Raw genomic sequence first — 21,053 nt, forward strand, 5'->3', positions numbered from 1 at the left:
CTAAGTAAGCTATGAAATGTAAATTATAGTTATGGAACAGTGAAAAATCACATATTGACATCAAAATTAAAAGGGAAACAAATTATGACTATGAGCATCATCTTTTGGAGAAATGACCACAACCAGATGTAAGTAAATTATACTCTAAGGAGAAGAAGGCATCTTTCCTGGCCACTGCCATGAATTTATCTTAGACATATCCTAAACTCCCTATCCAAACCCCATCTTAAATAACTGTTTTCCCATCCAATGAACCATCTCCTTCACTGTGGGAAATTCGTGTACATTTCTGGCAAGTTAGCAATTATACAAATTTTAAGAAGTCTTATCTTTGTAGACATCTACCTTTTTAGCTGCTTTAATCACTTGGTTGGTAAATGAAAACAAAAGGAAATAGAGTTAGTTCCTGAAGGATGTTAAATCTTACATGGTTTAAGATGGATTGGATGGTTCCAATTATGATGTCTTTCATCACTGCACAGGCCCAGGCTCAGAGTCAGGACACAGGGGTCTGACCACTGCTCACTCTTGAACTCGGTATGTGACCTCCAGCAAATCTAACCTTTGTTCCAGTTTCTTCCATGGTCAGAGGAGGATGGCAGCATTTTCTCAACCCATCTCAGCAAGTAAAAAGCTTTCATTGAAATATTACACATGAGAACACTTATAAAAATTAAAAGTTTAATATGACTATGAAGCATGGCTTGTTTTGCATTTAAAAGAAAACTTTTAAAATGTTATAAACATGATACGTGTGCTATCACTATACATATATGTTGTAAGACCAGGTCTCTCAAGCAATAAAAATAATAGGTTATCTTTTTATTTTTCCAATCCATTAGCAATGAGTCCAGGGGCCAAAGAGTCTCGAAAACAACAGGTACTCCTGCCATGCTGTCGGGGATGGTCCTTTAAATCATTTTAAGCTTCACACTGGGGTACTGCAGGATTACTTTATTGCTAAAACAATAGATCAGAAACTAAAGTCTAGAAATAAAATTAAAAAAAAAAATAATTGGGTCATAGAAATGCCACAATGCCTAATCTTAGTATGGGGTCTGTATTTCAATGAATGAAGGTTATGGCAACCAAAAAAAAAAAAAACCCACTAAAATTAAAAAAAATTCTGTATTGTCTTTAGGGAAGTAAGAGAGCACTTTAAATTTGCAGTAGAAAGGCTGGTCTTGGCGTTGCCTCAGGCTTGCTGCCTCTTGTCTGGTCCTTGACCTGCCTCCTCTCTTTGCTGGCTTCTTCTCTCTTTCTCTGCTCTCTCTCTGTCACTTCATATCTGAAAGCAGACATTTTTTCTCTTTTGGGAGCACTTTCTCAACCCATCTCAGCAAGTGAAAAGCTTTCATTGAAATATCAGGCATAAGAACACTGAGATGGATGTGGTGGGCGGGAGGGTCAATGGGCGACTTCCAGCCTGCACGTCTGTGGCCCCAGGGACAGCTCGCTCCTGGGACCTGCACTGAGCTTTAGACCCTGACTTGGACTCCAAGGAGAAGGACGTGGACAAGGCGCTGCTTGGTCTCCTGCTTAGGGCCCACCATGATCTAGGTTTCAAGGTTTCCTGGGACCCCCTCATGGCTGGGGTGTGATGGGACTGGGAACTGGAGGCACAGAGGCTGGGCGGAGATGGACCAACCATTGCCACAGGGCGCCCCAGGCCAGCTCACAGTGCTCCAGGGGTGGGAGTCCTCCCAAGGCTCACTCACCCTGGGGAAGCTGTGCCGCGGAGGAAGTCATTGCGTGCCATTTGTGATAAGAAAGGAGGCTGAGAGGGGCATTTCTAAACCATCCGAAATGAAAAATATTAATACATGTCAATCACTCATGCTAGGCGAGAGACCAGTGTAACTATCCTATATCCTTTTCATATACAATGACATTAAAAATTAACATCTTATGACAAAAAGAACAAAGTATGTGACAAAGTACAGGAAACAATATCCCAGAGATGTCCCTCAGAGTTAATAAATAATAATGACATGTTATTTTTCTCAATTTTTTTATATTTGTGGCATTTATCAGCTTTTAAAACTTCATATTTGTTGTGATGTCTCTTTCATTCTAAATAAAGTTACTTTCATACCTAATTTTGTATTTTTTTATTCTTTTTCTTGGGCTTCCCAGGTAGCGTTAGAGGTAGACTCCACATTGTGTAAACTTGCACACAAACTTCAACCAGCCCTTGGATAATTCCATGTTAGCTCAATATACATGTGATTAATTATGATTATTGGGTAACTTGAGCTCCTAGGGCTGAAAAACGTTAAGGAAATAAATGCATTTCAGAGAGACAAAATAAACAACTAAATGGTAGGTTGGCTGGAAAATCACTATCTTCATGACTGGTACCTTTTAAAAATGAGAACAGACTGTGTTAGGCACCAGATGATTTCCACACTACACCATGGTCTGCCAGATTGGAAGGGGCTGGTTGTCCAATGAGGGCTCTGCCAGAGGCAGATTTATGTGCCATTAATAATTTCTGATGCCGTTTCTACCTGCCGTTTCAGCAGACTATTTTCCCAATCATGTTTACCAATTTAAATTAGGAAATGTAAATATAGAGTATTTAAGAAGGAGGAAAGATACAATTTAATTCTTCATATGCAAACTTTATGACCAAAATGTAACAATGTTATATAAAAACAAAAAAATCTCAGAGTTCTAACCAAAGTCCAATTAATTAATTTCATAGTGCAATTGCTCAATTTGCTTTATTTTATAGAATAGACATATTTGAATGTTATAGAAACTTCTTTAAAAAAATAAAGTCAATATGTTAGAGTCTGGAAAGCACCACAGTTACAACTTGCAAATTAACAATTTCTGTCTTTCAAAACCCAAAACATGGACAATGGATATGAATCAGTTGTTTTCAAGATATTGGTCAGCAGGAAAAAAAGGACAGTGGTTCTCGAGACAGGTAATAAACAAAGTTAAGCCCTACAATTGCCCCAGGTCACTGTCTGGAGAGAGTTTCCAGGCAATGGTGCATAGTGGGTGCATCTTCTTGAGTTGAGGAGACAAATTAATCGACACAATGCCAATCAAAATCCCAGGTAGATTTTTTTTGTGGAAACTAAAAAAAAAGAATTCCAAAATTCATATGTAAATGTAAAGAACTTAGAGTAGTCAAAAAGAGTTAGCAAAGGAACAAGCTTGGAGGAATATCTGATTTCAAGACAAGAGAAAACTAAAGTAACTAACCAAGGGAGCTATTGGCATTATTACTGATAATAGATCAGTGGAAAAAACTGGAAAGTACATAAATAGACCCACATATATATGAAAAACTGACTTTTGACAGAGGAGCAAAAGCAATTCAGAGGAGAAACAATAACCTTCTTAGCAGATGGTGATGGAACAATTGCAAATCCATTCACACAACAAATGAACTTCAATCCATAACTCAGATCATATACAAAAATTAACCTAGAACAGGTCACAGATTTAAATGTAAAACCAAATATTAAAAAACTTTTAGAAGAAAATATAGGAGAAAATCTTTATGACCTTGGATTAGGCAAAATATTTAGATATAGCACCAAGAACAAGATACATGAACATATAAATTGTCTTATCAAAATGAAACACTTTTGTTTTGTGAAGGACACTATTAGGGAAGACAAGCCACAGGGAGATAAAACATTGGCAAAATCTGTATCTAATAAAAGACTTCTATCCAGAATACCTAAAGAACTCTCAGAATTCAACAAAAAAGAAAACCAGCAACTCAGTTAAAATAATGGGCAAAAATATTGAAAGACACTTCACCAAAGAAGATATATAAATGGCAAATAAGCACATGGAAAAAAGCTCAGTATAATTTGTCTTTAGGGAAATGGAAATTAAAATCCCAAGTAGAGGTTACTATGTACCCAAAGTAGCAGCTAAAATGCAAAAGACTGACTCTATTGTACAACACAGGGAACTGTATTCAATATCCTGTAATAATCTATAATGGAAAATATGTAACTGAATTACTGTTGAATACCTGAAACTAATATAATATTGTAAGTCAACTATACTTCAGTAAAAAAAAAAAAAAAAAAAAAGACTGACCATACCAAGTGTCAAGAAGCTAGAAAAAGTGGAACTCTCATACACTGCTGGTGAGACTGTAAAATGATACTTTGGAAAACAGTTTGACAGTTTTTAAAAATGCTAGATATAAATCTACCATATAAATTCAGCCACTCTCTGCCTAAATATTTATCCAAGAGAAACAAAAGCATATGTCCATTTTAATAATTTATATGAAGATTCATAGATGTATTTCTAATAATCAAATACTGGCAACTACCCAAATGTTCATTAACAGGTGATTGGAGAAAAACAACAATACTGTGGCATATGTAACAAAATACCAGTCAGGAATAAAAAGGAATAACTATTATTACACACACCTAGACAGCATATTAAAAAGAAGAGACATTACTTTGCCAACAAAAGTCCATCTAATCAGTTCAGTTCAGTTCAGTTGCTCAGTCGTGTCTGACTCTTTGTGACCCCATGAACTGCAGCATGCCAGACCTCCCTGTCCATCACCAACTCCCAGAGTCCACCCAAACCCATGTCCATTGTGTTGGTGATGCCATCCAACCATCCTCATCCTCATCTCATCCAGCTCTCCGCATCAGGTGGCCAAAGTGTTGGAGTTTCAGCTTCAACATCTAGTCAAGGCTGTGGTTTTTCCAGTAGTCATGTATAGATGTGAGAGTTGGACAATAAAGAAAGCTGAGCACTGAAGAATTGATGCTTTTGAACTGTGGTGTTGGAGAAGACTCTTGAGTTCCTTGGACTGAAAGGAGATCCAACCAGTCCATCCTAAAGGAGATCAGTCCTGAGTGTTCATTGGAAGGACTGATGCTGAGGCTGAAACTCCAATACTTTGGCCACATGATGCGAAGAGCTGATTCATTTGAAAAGACCCTGGTGCTGGGAAAGATTGAGGGCAGGAGGAGAAGGGGATGACAGAGGATGAGATGGTTGGATGGCATCACCGACTCAATTGACATGACTTTGGGTAAACTCCGGGAGTTTGTGATGGACAGGGATGTGCTGGTGATGGACAGGTGATGGCCTGGTATGCTGCGGTCCATGGGGTTGCAAAGAGTTGGACATGACTGAGCAACTGAACTGAACTGAATGACATAAATGAATCTCAAAATAAGTATGTTGAGTAAAAGAAACCAGACAAAAATGAGAGTACATAATATACAATCCAGTTATATAAAAGCCTAGAAAATGCAATTGCTAGTGACAGAAAACAGATATGTGGTTGGGGATTGGGGGGGGTGGTTAGGGAGAGTCAGGAGAGAAGGGTTGCATTGTCTTGCAGTGATGGTTTCATAGTGGTATATACATATATCTCAAAACATATCAAATTACACACTTTGTGCATTTTTTGTATATCAATTATACTTCAACAAAGCTATTTTTAAAACACGATTTGACTTTAGACGTGTAGAGCAAAATATAGGTTTGGGAGCTCTAAAAAAATCATAGAACATCAAGATAGTAACCATATTTGGTTCTACAAATGTGACCTTATCTTTAACTGTGAAGTGAAATATTCTTGTTAACTGCCCATTCAGTAGTTCATGCAGTCCATAAGGAGGCTCTCCCCTACACCCAGAGCAAGTGGAATGAGTCATTTAAAATAAGTTTCACCATTCCCGTCCTCTTTCTCTTTCCTTATCTTGTGGGGAGAAGGTGGAAATACAAAAAACAGTTTTAATATAAGTCAGGATGCACAATGGGCTTCCCAGGTAGCTCAGTGGTAAGGAATCAGCCTGTCCATGCAGAAGATGTGGGTTCAATACTTTGGTCGGGAAGATCCCCTGGAGAAGGGAAATGGCAACCCACTTCAGTATTCTTGCCTGGGAAATCCCACGGACAGAGGAGCCTGGCGGGCTACAGTCCATGTGGTTGCAAAAGAGTCAGACAGGACTGAGCAATTAAACAACAATATGCCCAATAGATTGTTGGGTACTTAACAATGATACCAGAAGATGGGTATCAATACCCAAAGAGTAAGTACAAGGAAAGATTTTTCCTTGCTCTTTTCTTTTCCTTCTTTTTTCACTTTTACCATCCCTCTCTACCATCCTTTTTTAAATACCACCCCCCTTTTTTTTCCCCTGTTCTCCTTCTACCTTCTTTTATTCCCACATCCCCACGTTTGTCGGCAGGATTCTATGGTGGTTCGGACCACTGCTCAGACTCCGGAGCTGGCTGCCCAGTTCAGATCTAGTACTGTGTCAGGCATGGTATCTAGAAAAATGGCACGGATGAACCTATCTGTAGGGCAGGAATAGAGACACAGACTTGTGGACACAGTGGGGGAAGGAGAGGGTGGGATGAACTGAGAGAGTAGCATTAGCATATATACATGACCATGTGTAAAATAGATAGCTAACAGGAAGCAACTATATAGCACAGGGAGCTCAGCTCAGGGCTCTGTGCTGACCTAGAGAGTGGGAGAGAGGTCCAAGAGGGAGGCTATGTCTAGCGGATTCACGCTGTTGTATAGCAGAAACCAACACAACACTGTAAAGCAAGTATCCCCCAATAAAAATAAAAATAATACCCCATGCTTCAGATCCCCCATCTGTAAGTGGGCTGTTTTAAAAACTGTTTTTAGTAGGGCTGCTGTGAGGATGAAATGAACTAATACAGGGAAAACACTCAGAACAGGTGAAACCATGCACGTGTTACCGTTTTCAGAACTCTTTCCCTCCCTCCCACTTCCCTCTTCCCCGCCATCAACACTAAACACACTGGACTCCACTCAGTTCAATGGAAAAGGCCCTGACCTCAGAGAAGTGTGCAGAAGGCATGAGATTCCAAGACCTGGAACCTGGTCCTGACTCAGCCACTCACTAATTTTCTGACCCTGTCTGTGTTGCTTATGCATCAGAGCTAAAATTGTTTGCTGGTAAAATGAAAAGGCAGGTCTAGAAGATCTATGGTCCCATCCACCTAACACAGCTTTTTATATTTTAAAAGTATGCAAAGATTAAGTGAAAACCTTTTTGACAACTTTCAGGCACAACAGAGATTGTGAAGGATATCCAATACTTAGTAAGAAAGATAACATGGCAGATTACCCAGACATGACAATTGTTAAAATTTTAGCAGAACACTGAGTTACATGAATGTTTTACGAGAAATGATAACATGCCCCTTACTATATGCAGAAATTGAACACATTCAAACATTCTGGACTGGAACTCCCCCTTTCCAAAGCTGTATATGAAGTCTCTTGAAAGTATAGGAGTTCGTGTACTTTGTGGTGGAGGGTATACCATGGCCTTGGCCTCAGGGACCTACCAGGAGAAATCATTTCAAAAACTCTCTGCCGCTAGTCTGTCTACTCCAAGGTCAGTAGAATGAGTGGTGAGTGAACAACTACAGAGAGGAAAGAGTTCATAATGGTTCACTTTGTATGAAAGTGACTGGAGTTTAAGTGTAATAATCTACATATAATGCCGCCATCCAAAAATACCACTCAGCTTTTAAAAGTGGGGGGAGGGTGGATTTAATGTGGAAATTGTCCTTAGCTGGCTTCACACATACATGCTTTGATTATAAACCTGATGAAGACTAGCTATGATCAGGCAGCAGGGCTCTGATGTTAATTGGAAGAGGATATGGTATTACCACAATGAGGAGAGAGATTTCCTCTATTAACATCTTACTGAGAAATCTGTCAAATGTGGCAGAAATTCACAATATTTTCAAGATTCAAATAACTTTCAGAAAAGTTACACTCCTGTTGGGTCAAGTCCTTATTCAGAAACTTATCACTCAATCGAGACATCTATTTGTCCAATGAAGGCATTATGGACTACAGGGACCAAATAGGACTTTTGTTAAAACAAGTGAGATTGATTAGGCCTTATGTTTCAATTACGATCCCAAGTCCCACCATTACTAAAGAGTGTTCTTGTGGTTTCTCATAATTCTTAGCCGAAGTCTCTGTACCACTTTCTGCTGGCTTCCCAGGTGGCGCTAGTGGTAAAGATCACACCTGCCAATGCAGGAGACATAAGAGACACGGGTTCAATCCCTGGGTCAGAAAGAGCCCCTGGAGGAGGGCGTGACAACCCACTCCAGTATTCTTGCCTGGGAAATCCCATGGACAGTGGAGCCTGGAAGGCTACAGTCTGTAGGGTCACAGAGTCGGACATGACTAAAGCAACTTAGCACGCACGCACTGCTTGAATGAGCTGCTCCAGCAAAGCTTACAATGTGACTGATTCTACATTATTTTCTGCTGCTAGAATCAATCACCTGTCTCAACTTGTGCATTCTCCTAGCTGTATAGGGTTAGCCAGAGGTAGGCTTTGTGGACACAAGTGTACCTGCAAAACTCTTGTCTCTTCAGCTAGTACTTTCAGTGTTAAACTAGTTGTCAGAGTTTGGGCACGAATCAGTTGGACTGATTTAGGTATCTTGATGGGCTGTTATAAAAGATGAAAGGGAGAAACTGGCTGAGTTTGATGAACTGGTATCACTAGAACAAGGCTTGAAATTTAGGTAACAAGTGTGCATGTGTGTCCATGCATTTGGGATAGCAAACCAGCAATTTTTGACCTGATTTCCAGGATAAAGATGGTTAAAGGGTAGTGGGAAATCTATTGATCACTGCTAGTTAAGTTCAACTGAAAAATCCTTTTAACTATTAAAAATTGGGGAATATTAGAAATAAAACACAACTCTACAGAAATATGAACATTTTTAATAGATGAACTTCTATGCACATTTTCATAGAGTTGAGATCATGTGCATATATTATTTTGTCTTGTACCTGAACTTAAGATGCTCTGTGCATTTCCCTATGTCATTTTTGAAATTATTTTTAATGTCAAAAATATTCTATTGTAGTTATATTCTAATATGGTTAACTGCTTTATTACTGTTCTGTTCAGTTCAGTTGCTCAGTTGTGTCCGACTCTTTGTGACTCCATGGACTCCAGCACACCAGGCTTCCCTGTCCATCACCAACCCTTGGAGCTTGCTCAAACTCAGGTTCATCAAGTCGGTGATGCCATCCAACCACCTCATCCTCTGTCATCCCCTTCTCTTCCTGCCTTCAATCCTTCCCTGCATCAGTCTTTTCCAGTGAGTCAGTTCTTCACATCAAGTGGCCAAAGTATTGGAGTTTCAGCTTCAGCATCAGTCCTTCAGTGAATATTCAGGACTGATTTCCTTTAGGATTGACTGGATTATTACTGTTTCACATAGGGTTTTACTGTAAAAAATAATGCTATTGTGAACATTTGTGCATAAGTGTACTTTTTCACTTTAAGATTTTTTCTATAAAATAAAATTATGAGATAAAGAGTTTACATATTTTTAAGGCTCTGGTTAAATTTTACTAAATGTTTGGTCAAAATGCTCTCCCAGCAGCAGTGCATGAGAATGGTCCACCTCGAGGCATCACTGTCAGTACTGAATGTTTCTTTAAGGAAAAAAAGTCCTTGCTATTTTGATGGTAAAACAGTATTCTATTATAATTTTCTTCACATTTTTAAAATTACTAGTTATAGTTTCCTTTTTGTTTTCTCTTATCAACAACTTATGTCCTTTGCCTTTTCCCCCTTTTTCTACCACATTAGTAAAATTATTTTGTTTTATAAAGTCGCCATTGAAGCAGCAATAAAACACTCACTAGAGTTCATTTTGTTGAATTGATTTAAATATTTTATTTAAGGAAATATTCTGAAGACTATAGTTCATTATTTATAGGAAAAATATAAAGCATACATGTTTAAAGATCATTTTGTAGTGACATTATAGGAAATAGATTTCTCCAAATAACATAATTAGTTTTGTAGTGCTACCAGTGGAATGCATTCTGCAGAAACATGGTTTTACCTTCAGATCTGAGCACACTGCCCTTACATCAAAAAAGAAAAAAGGATAATAAAAAAAAAAAACCACAACTTTGATTAGTTTAAATTTTTAGTAGACCACATCTGATTTGTTGAAGAGCAAGTTCTTTTATTTACCTCTTCAAGGAAGTGCTTATTTTTTTCACCTCTTTCTGAGCATCTTTATCCTATGAAGAAAATACAAATACACAATAAAATTTCACACTTCACCCTGATACTCTAGGTACTTTGAAACAGACTTGTTGAACAAGGGGGTATTTTTTGAAAGACCATCACAAAGAAACTGTGCATGTCTTAGCACCAGGCATGATTTGGATCTCTGAGAATGTAAGTGATACAGAAAGCTATTTCCAGGCTCTTTCTCCAGCTGGTCTGGGGTGGTAGATACAGGAAGCAGAGCCCCTTCTGAGTAAGCTGACACACTGGATCCATCACCGTGTTAATGATAACATTGTTTTCTTCTTCAACTATAACATGTGGAAAAGGTCTGAGTCCTAGCAGCAGAATTTGAACAACTCTGAGATTACTCTGTAAGATCCAGACAAGATTCCATGGTAAGATCCAAACTACCTATTTTTTTATCAGGTAATTTAAGATTTAAAATCTGGAGATCCAACCAGTCCATCCTAAAGGAGCCCAGTCCTGGGTGTTCATTGGAAGGACTGATGCTGATGCTGAAACTCCAATACTTTGGCCACCTCATGCAAAGAGTTGACTCATTGGAAAAGACTCTGATGCTGGGAGGAATTGGGGGCAGGAGGAGAAGGGGACGACAGAGGATGAGATGGCTGGATGGCATCACTGACTCAATGCACATGAGTTTAAGTGAACTCCGGGAGTTGGTGATGGACAGGGAGGCCTGGCATGCTGTGATTCATGGGGTCACAAAGAGTCAGACAAGACTGAGCGACTGAACTGAACTGAATGTGTTTTATAGGACTCTATGTGTGTTATTATTTCCTTAAAACAAATGTGGAAGTTATGAAGAGTGGAAATAAATTCAGATGGTAGGGTGCTCCTATGCATTTTTTGTGTTTAACAGATACTTACCAACCACCTATCAGAAAAGGTTTAAGGTGTTTAACATATTTAAAGAAAACAGAGGAGGAAAAACTGGACAAAGTTTTTGGAAGCAGTCGTTGGCTATATTTTTTTTAAAAAACTGGAAGTTCTTCAATAGTTTTAATCATAAGCTTTAATACAGTGATTCTACTGCAGTGACTGATAAACTAGAAGTCTGCCTGCCTGCTAAGTCTACCTTCTATGAAATCAGTATTTTTGAAGACTCTGAGAAAATATGGCTAATGAATCTAGGTAAGTGATGCATTATTGAAAAGAACTTACAGAAAAGCCACAATTCAAGGTTAACTTTGTAATCCTAGGGCTAGCTTAGTGCCTGGCACCTAGAAGATTCTAAATAAGTGCCTATTAAATAGGCAGTTGGCTACCAAAGCTCAGTAACATTTTCTGAAATCTAGGAACCAATTTCTTACAGACAAATGATGTAGATGAAAGAACTGTTTCCATTAAATGCCTAAAGAAATAAATATACTCAAACTACAATAAAAGGTTTAAAATTAAGCTCATGGCTTAGCAATATCTGCCCTCTAGAGGCACCACAAAAAATTCCTCTAATTCCTACCCAATCCAACTGGTAACACCACACACACACCCCTTCCTTTTTTTACCTTCTTCCCAGGGCTTCCACCCCAGTCTTTAATTAATTTACTTTTTTTTATATAGAGGACACTGGCAGTGCCTTTCAGCTAAAACAAACAAAAAAACAAAACACCACCTAAAACCACCACCTCCAGTCACGCTTTCTTGTCACTGCCTAAAATGCACCCCATGCAGACCATTAATCCTCTTTGGTACTCACCCCAATACTGCTCTTCTCTGCTCTCTCTTCCCTGACTCAACCTCTCACTTCTCCCCCTTTTCCCGGACAGAGCTCCCTGGAACTCCTGTTAGAAGACTTGTTTTGAAGTCATATTTGCATAACCAGCAAAGAATTTGCTAAGAGAATATTTTTGAGGGGGGCTCAGGAAGAGAATGAGGGAGTGGTTAGGGCCAATGGTAGAGGGTAATTGCCCTCGACCGTGTCTCATATTTGTTAACAAACCCCTGATCACTCTCTTTCTATTTTTGATGACTTTGGCGCCTTGGTCACTCTCTCCGAGTTCTACCACCACTGATGGAGACTCCACCGTTCCCATGGATTGTGTGTCCCAGCCTCGCAGAAGGGTGCCTCTTCATCTTTTCTTCCTCCACAACGAGCACACCCTGGGATGTGTCAGACCTAAAACTGCTCCATGTCTGAGACAGGGATCTTGTTCTCTAAAGACTGCTTATCCTTGAGGGTCATTTACCTATCCATTTCTCCTCTCTCAAGAATTCAACATTTCAGCCATACTGAACTGTGGTGTTGGAGAAGACTCTTGAGAGTCCCTTGGACTGCAAGGAGATCCAACCAGTCCATTCTGAAGGAGATCAGCCCTGGGTGTTCTTTGGAAGGAATGATGCTAAAGCTGAAATTCCAGTACTTTGGCCACCTCATGCGAAGAGTTGACTCATTGGAAAAGACTCTGATGCTGGGAGGGATTGGGGGCAGGAGGAGAAGGGGACGACAGAGGATGAGATGGCTGGATGGCATCACTGACTCGATGGACGTGAGTTTGTGTGAACTCCAGGAGTTGGTGATGGACAGGGAGGCCTGGCATGCTGCAGTTCATGGAGTTGCAAAGAGTCAGACATGACTGAGCGACTGAACTGAACTGATACTTGCAGAAGCTGAAGTTCCAATACTTTGGCCATCTGATGTGAAGAGCCAACTCACTGAAAAAGACCCTGATGCTGAGAAAGACTGAGGACAGGAGGAGAAGGGCATGACAGAGGATGAGATGGTTGGATGGCATCACCGACTCAATGGACATGAGTTTGAGCAAACTCTGGGAGACGGTGAAGGAAGGACAGGGAAGCCTGGTGTGCTGTAGTCCATGGGGTCGCAAACAGTCAGACACGAATGAGTGACTGAAAAACAACAATACACTCGATAGAATGCTTTTCCACATCATATTTATCAGTTCCAAGCCTTTGTTAGTTCTCTAGTATTTCATAAAATATGGTGTGTATACCACTAACATTGGTATCACCTGGGATATTTGAATTACTTATAAAGTATGCATATTTGTCCATGTTTTCATTCACCCTTGCCAAGTAGGTATGTATTTCAATAGAGTGATGAGAACACATTTTTTATATGTTTCATTTTTCAGTCACATTAAAAGGTGTTGTCTGATTAAACAAAGACTTTGTAAATATGTTTAGAGCTGTGTAAAAAAATGGAAACTGATCAATCGATTAACAGTGATGTAATAAAGGAATACACCTCCATTACTCGGCATAACGTTTCACGACTTTTTAAACATTTATTTATTATTTGTTTTTTGGCTGTGCTGGGTCTTGGTTGCTGCACAGGCTCTTCTCTAGTTGCAGCGAGCGGGGGTTACTCTCTAGTGGTGGTGCGTGGGCTTCTCACTGCAGTGGCTTCTCTGGTTGCAGAGCTTGGGCTCTAGGGAGCAGGGACTTCAGTAGTTGAGGCTCCAGGATTCAGGAGCACAGGCTCAGTAATTGTGGAGCACAGGATTAATTGTTCCATGGTATGTGAGACTTTCCCCAACCAGGGATCAAACCGATGTCTCCTGCACTGGCAGATGGATTCTTTATCACTGAGCCACCAGAGAAGCCCCATTTCATGATTTTTTAAAGACAAATACCCATGTGTTAGATTTTTCATCAACAACTCTTATTAATCTCATTGTTTATTACGTCTCACCAGAATCTGTATTCAGCATTTCTAAGAATGCATCATAGTTTACATCTTTACATGGCATTATTTTCAGTAATATATTTGGCAAAAGTCTAATTATATGTTGAATTTTGTACCAAAGGGTTCTTGATAGGTTCCCCCCCTCCCGAGTATGAAGTTTCTTATATAAAATCCAGATGAAGGCATTTCTACATTGACTTGAGGCCTGAGGAATTCTCAAGTGTAAGAACTTGAAGGCTGACTAAAGCATGATCACTTCATTCATAACACGGAGAGTGTCTGATACGGTGAAAATCTTCGCATGTCCTGGAGCGTTGCTTTATGAGCAATGGGTTTCCCATGTTTATTTCACTTAATTGCTTCTCCGACATGAACTATCTTGTAGTTTCCAAATGTCTTTCTCCTGGTAAAGACTTGCTGCTTCCCTTCCTGTTTGAGTTTTCTGTAAGGCTTGTGCGTTGGCTGACGGCTGCAGGGTTTCTCCCCTCTATGAGGTCTCTGCTGTTTATAAAGGTTGGTGCTGAGACTGAAGATTCCTCCATACTCTCTAGAGTTCCTCTCCGGTGTAAGTTGTTTCATAATAACTAAGGTTACAGCATCAACTAAAGGCTTTACCACATAGATGATATTCATAGTTTCTCTGTAGTATGAATTCACTCATATCATTTCAAAGAAGAATTATTACTGGAGGCATTTCCATAATGATCACAAAGGGTTTCTCTCTGGTGTGAGTTCTCTGTTATGAAGAAAAGGTAACTCTCTGGCCAAAGTGTTCCCCACGTTTGTTATAGGGTTTCTCTTCAGTGTGAGCTAACATGTGTTAAGTTACTGCTGAGCTGTGAGTGAATACTTCCCCATTCTCAGTATGTTCAAAGAACTCCTTTCCAGTGTGAAATTTCTGCTACTGATGAGAGGCTGTAAAAGGTTGGCCCACATCCATTCATCAACTCATTCATTTACATATGAATTCTATGCTGATCATTCAGTGATAACCTTTAGTTAAAAGTCTTTGCCACATTGGTTACATTCAAAAGGTGTGTTGAAGCATGTTCACTGCACAGCTATCTGATTAATTTTGAGGCCTTCATTATGCTTCAAGCACTTGATATTTGCCCATGTTTATGCAAATGTCCTCTTATAAGAACCCAGGTTATTGTTTTGAGTTCAGATTACTCCTTTCTTCCTCAAATTCAAACTATTTACTCTGACAGGAGAGGTGAAAAATATCTTTAAGGGACTAGATCTGATAGACTGCCTGAAGAACTAAGGACGGATTCCTGACATTGTACAGGAGACAGGGATCAAGACCATCCCCAAGAAAAAGAAAAGCAAAAAAGCAAAATGGCTGTCTGAGGAGGCCTTACAAATAGCTGAGAAAAGAAGAGAAGTGAAAAGCAAAGGAGAAAAGGAAGATATAGCCATTTGAATGCAGAGTTCCAAAGAACAGCAAGAAAGATAAGAAAACCTTCTTCAGTGATCAGTGCAAAGAAATAGAGAAAAACAATAGAAGGGGAAAGACTAGCGATCTCTTCAGGAAAATTAGAGATACCAAGGGAACATTTCATGCAAAGATGGGCTCGATAAAGGACAGAAATGGTATGGACCTAATAGAAGTAGAAGATGTTAAGAAGAGGTGGCAAGAATACATGAAAAAACTGTACAAAAAAGATCTTCATGACCCAGATAATCACGATGGTGTGATCACTGACCTAGAGCCAGACATCCTGGAATGTGAAGTCAAGTGGGCCTTAGGGAGCATCTCTACAAACAAAGCTAGTGGAGGTGATGGAATCCCAGCTGAGCGATTTCAAATCCTAAAAGATGATGCTGTGAAAGTGCTGCACTCAATATGCCAGCAAATTTGGAAAACTCAGCAGTGGCCACAGGACTGGAAAAGGTCAGTTTTCATTCCAATCCCAAAGCAAGGCAATGCCAAAGAATGCTCAAACTACCACACAATTGCACTCATCTCATACGCTAGTAAAGTAATGCTCAAAATTCTCCAAGCCAGGCTTCAGTAATACATGAACCGTGAACTTCCAGATGTTCAAGCTGGATTTTAAAAAGGCAGAGGAACCAGAGATCAAGTTGCCAACATCCGCTAGATCATCAAAAAAGCAAGAGAGTTTCAGAAAAACATCTATTTTTGCTTTATTAACTATGTCAAAGCCTTTGACTGTGTGGATCACAATAAACTGTGGAAAATTCTTCAAGAGATGGGAATACCAGACCACCTGACCTGCCTCCTGAGAAATCTGTATGCAGGTCAGGAAGCAACAGTTAGAACTGGACATGGAACAACAGACTGGTTCCAAATAGGAAAAGGAGTACATCAAGGCTGTATATTGTCACCCTGCTTATTTAACTTCTATGCAGAGTACATCATGAGAAACGCTGGGCTGGAGGAAGCACAAGCTGGGATTAAGATTGCTAGGAGAAATATTAATAACCTCAGATACACAGATGACACTGCCTTTATGGCAGAAAGTGAAGAAGAACTAAAGAGCCTCTTGATGAAAGTGAAAGAGGAGAGTGAAAAAGTTGTCTTAAAGCTCAACATTCAGAAAACTAAGATCATGGCATCTGGTCCTGTCACTTCATGGCAAATAGATGGAGAAACAGTGGAAACTGTGGCAGACGTTATTTTTTGGGGCTCCAAAATCACTGCAGATGGTGACTGCAGCCATGAAATTCAAAGACTCTTGTTCCTTGGAAGGAAAGCTATGACCAACCTAGATAGCATATTCAAGAGCAGAGACATTACTTTGCCAACAAAGGTCCGTCTAGTCAAGGCTATGGTTTTTCCAGCAGTCATGTATGGATGTGAGAGTTGGACTATAAAGAAAGCTGAGTGCTGAATAATTGATGCTTTTGAACTGTGATGTTGGAGAAGACTCTTGAGAGTCCCTTGGACTGCAAGGAGATCCAATCAGTCCATCCTAAAGGAGATCAGTCCTGAGAGTTCATTGGAAGGCATGATGTTGAAGCTGAAACTCTAATACTTTGGCCACCTGATGGAAAGAACTGACTCATTTGAAAAGACCCTGATGTTGGGAAAGATTGAAGGCGGGAGAAGAAGGGGACGACAGAGGATGAGATGGTTGGATGGCATCACTGACTCAATGGACATGAGTTTATGTAAACTCCGGCAGTTGGTGATGGACAGGGAGGCCTGGCATGCTGCAGGTCATGGGGTGGCAAAGAGTCGGATACAACTGAGCAATTGAACTGAACTGAACCCTGACACTATATGGCTCCTTCCTACAGATATTCTGCATGGAAGTTAGGTCCTAGCTTTTAAGAGTTTTCAGCCTAGACTCTGGCCTTGGGCAAGTCCTCTCCCTCCCGTACTCCAGCTCTTCCTCTTGAACCAAGTGGGCAGGCACATCTGATTTTCAGAGCTCATCCCCCAGGCAGATCCAACGACTGATGTTTTCCATCAGTTGTGTCTCTGTATGGCTTCCTCTGAGATGGGTCCAGCAGACCCACTCTCCCTAAGTCCACAGCCATGTCCTCAAAGGTCCTCATCTCCTGAGGCTGCAATGCCGAGAACTCAGCCACCACGTGCCTTCCTCTGTTCTCTCACCCAGGGACCATGGAGCACTAGGCCCACAGAGCAGACCCCAATGGACAGAGTGAGTCACACTGACAGTGAGGTTGTTGTCACCACCCACTGCAGCTCAGCACTTTTTTCTCTCTATAAAAAGGCCAAGAATTCATATTTTTAACAAGCCTCCCACCCCCAAGAAAGTCTTAAAGATTTAAACGACTGGGTTTAAATTCTAATTTCCTTAGAAGCTCAGTTACCTGTCAGAACCTCAAGAAGGCTTTTCTTAGCCCTAGTTCAGGTTGCAGTCCCAGTTTTATTTTCTCATAAACTCTGTGCTTTCATCTCTATTACCCTCATCATACTTTATTGCTATTACTTGTTCAGTGCCTGCCTTCAGACTATAGAATTCATGGTGGCAAAGACAGGATCTGCTTTATTTCTCACTGTGTCCCAAGCCTCTGACAGAGCAGCACCATATTTTTAATATAAATGAGTAAAGGTAATTTTTTTCACTTACTCAAGCACACACATTTAAAAACACAGATTTTTTTGATCTGAAAATGTCAGAAAATATTACGTTTTGAGAAAATACATCAATACTGTCTACTAAAGACTTTGGATAAATAAGAGAGAGACATATTAAGCCATTATACTCTGGGCATTTGAATAATGATTTATCAGACATCAACTTTACTAGACTGCATACTGGTTAAGAATGACTGATCCCAAACTGATGCTATATCAACAGTTATTTTAAGAAAATTACAGTTAAGTTCAGTTGCTCAGTTGTGCAAAGCTGACTCTTTGCAACCCCATGGATGGCAGCACGCCAGGCTTCCCTGTCCATCACCAACTCCCGGAGCTTACTCAAACTCATGTCTATCAAGTAATGAGTTTCTTTTTTTTTTTTTTTAGACAGCATATTAAAAAAATTCATTACAAGGAAGGCTAAAAAACTTCTTTAAGGTGTTTTTTACATAGAAAGCTTAAGAAATAATATATATATGTATATTTTAGAAATAATGTATTTTGAATGCAGATAAACATAAGGTAAGAGACAAAAGAGTGCAAATTGGAGTATGTAAACAGAGTAATACTTCCTACCTACATTCAGGAAATGTCTGTTCAGATAGTGGGAAAGTATCCACTCCAAAATGGCTTTATCAAAAACATTTCTTAATGTACAAGGAAGAATATATTCCCCAGGCAAGAATAGCACAGAAGGTAATGCACAAGAAATACATTTAACCGAGAAAAAAATAGGCAAATACAAATTTCTAACAAATGAGACCCTGGACAACATTGCTGGATTCCTTACAACAGGAAGATAGATTAAGAGTTGGGGACTGACTATACTTTCTAAACTTATCTGAAAAACTGACAGTCTTAACTAAGATAATCAAATATGAGATCTTAATTAAAACAGAACTTAGAACTGAAGATATTTAAAGTAGATTTAGGATTTTAGGGAATTCTCTGATGGCTTAGTGGTTAGAATCCGTGCTTTCACTGCCAGGGCCCTGGGTTCAATCCCTGGTTGGGGAACTAAGATCCCACAAGCTGAGTGGTGCAGCCAAAAACAAAAAAAATTTAGGATTTTTTTTTTTTTTTTTTTAACTAAGAGTGGTTACTAAGGAAAGTGATGATTATCAATCTGTAGAACAGGTTGTAAATAAAGCCCAGAACTTTAAACTACAAGTAATTTCAAAGACAACTATATCACTTGCTTTAATTTCTACACTCCCAGAGGCATATTCTTTCTGTAGTCGTTTCTGGTATATTGTATTTATTGTCCAAAAAGAGTTTGTCTTAGAGGAGCAATGAATGTCATTTCAAAGTTTTATAACATTTTTAAAGTAGTTTTTTTTTCTTTACTGAATTAGCACATCCCTCACTAAAACTCAAAATCTTACACAATGTTTTTTTACATTTGAGCCTTCTCAGGTTGCTCTGAGCCAGTAACTTGGACACTTCCTCTGGGCAAACAACTTTCAGGCTACTGAGGTCATCATTATTTCACTCAGTGATCACTCTCACATTGTCTCAGACACAGGAATCCCTTTTATTTTAAAAGAAGGAATGCTTCCCAGGACCTGACATTACCTTTCTAGGGTCAAGAAAAGTTCACATGAATAATAAAATACCGTAATTTCAGATTCTGGAAACATAAAGCCGCTTACATGCACGAATCTGGGCTCTAGAGGCCCAAGGGCTGACAGTCCCAATATTAAGTGCTGTGTGACGAGCTCCAGGCTCCTTAATAAGGACAGAAGTCATTTCATGAATAACTGTGATGCCAAGAAGAGGGTACGAGTGCCATACAAAGAAGCACAGATGCTTTGCAAGTTCACAAAAGGGAGAGAAAACTGATGGCTGAGCTGCCTTTGTTGTAACGAATGCCAAAGCTAGATATGTTGGAAATAAATAACTGGGTCAGCAAAATCACTGATGTGATATACTTCAACTTAGAAAACCTTTACAGAAAGTGGATACTACAGATAATTTGCCTCATTCTAGTTTCTAACTGAAAAAGAAATTGAGATATTCCTGACAGTATCTGAACCACGTTAAAAAAAAAAAACTAGGAATATAAATTATTGGAAAAATAAGTAATGTGGGAAATATTTGCTAATGCTGTTTTGCTTATTACATAAATAGTTCCACATGGCCCAGCTTTCTTAGCTACTAGCTCAGCTGGTAAAGAGTCTACCTGCAATGCAGGAGACCCTGGTTCGATTCCTGGATGGAGAAGATCCCCTGGAGAAGGAATAGGCCACCCACTCCAGTATTCTTGGGCTTCCCTGGTGGCTTAGATGGTAAAGAATCTGCTTGCGATGTGGAAGACCTGGGTTCAATTCCTGGGTAGGTAAGCTCCCCTGGAGAAGGGATATGCTACCTACTCCAGTATTCTTGGACTTCTCTGGTAGTTCAGACAGTAAAGAATCCGGCTGCAATGAGAAAGACTTGGGTTTGATCCCTGGCTTGGGAAGATCCCCTGGAGGAGGGCATGGCAACCCACTCCAGTATTCTTGCCTGGAGAATCCCCATGGACAGAGGAGCCTGGGGGGCTACAGTCCATGGGGTCTCAAAGAGTTGGACAAAACTGAGTGACTCAGCACAGGGTAGCTATTTAGTATTACTTATTAGCGCTATTCTTTTTCTTTTGTACGGCATTAGTCTTTGGAGCCTTCCTACCAATACTTACGGAGTCCTTGTTATATGCCAGGCACTATATTTGGCACCAGGAAGAGAGCGATGAATGAAAAACACCTAGTTGCTACTTTCATGGAACAACCACACAAATAACTATAGAATCACAACTGTGCTAAATGACAAGAAGGAAAAGCATGAGGCGCCTTCTTGCCTGAGAGTGCCAAGGGAATCTTTCCTGAAGAAATGCCGTTTATGGTGAGGCTTGAAGGATGAAGGGAGTGGGGGGTGGTTCGTAAGGGAATGTTTCAGAAAGAGGGAACGCCATATGCCAAGGGTGCAAGGCGGGAGGAGCACAGCGCAGAGGAGGAGAGAGGGGCACCAGCCCTGAAAGGCATGCTAAAAATTCTGAACTGCATCCTAAAAGCAAAGGGTGTTCAAGCAAGGAAGTGACGTGTGAAGTTTATGTTTAATCTATGGCTTTGGCTGACACTGGGAGCCAGCAATGACTGAGCAGGGGCAAGAGGCTATGAGACCAGCTGGGAGGTTGACATGATTGTAGCTCGGGTGAAAGAGGATGGTGCCCTGCTTGGAGGGCTGGCTGGAGAGT

The 21,053-nt window shown here is 40.0% G+C and overlaps 1 protein-coding gene across 10 annotated transcripts in view; it reads right to left on the reverse strand.

Annotated features, from left to right (window-relative positions):
* The window catches only part of RMDN2 (regulator of microtubule dynamics 2), a 98,809-nt gene that overhangs the window by 21,388 nt on the left and 56,368 nt on the right, over nt 1–21,053 (reverse strand). For 5 of the 10 annotated variants that reach the window (XM_086327415.1, XM_086327416.1, XM_086327414.1 and 2 more), the window contains one exon: nt 9,701–10,081. The exons of 2 other annotated variants lie outside the window; for them this stretch is intronic. In XM_086327415.1, coding sequence (XP_086183541.1) covers nt 10,028–10,081 — 54 coding nt within the window. In that variant the 3' untranslated portion in view covers nt 9,701–10,027. Of the gene's footprint in view, nt 1–9,700; nt 10,082–12,972; nt 14,659–21,053 lie in introns of those variants that run through there. 3 more of the 10 variants (XM_086327412.1, XM_086327407.1, XM_086327417.1) reach the window with 2 other exon arrangements.

The sequence above is a fragment of the Bos grunniens genome, chromosome 11 (assembly GCF_055505025.1).
Source record: "Bos grunniens cultivar Pamir isolate PY7600 chromosome 11, Bosgru_T2T1.0, whole genome shotgun sequence".
NCBI lineage: Eukaryota > Metazoa > Chordata > Mammalia > Artiodactyla > Bovidae > Bos > Bos grunniens.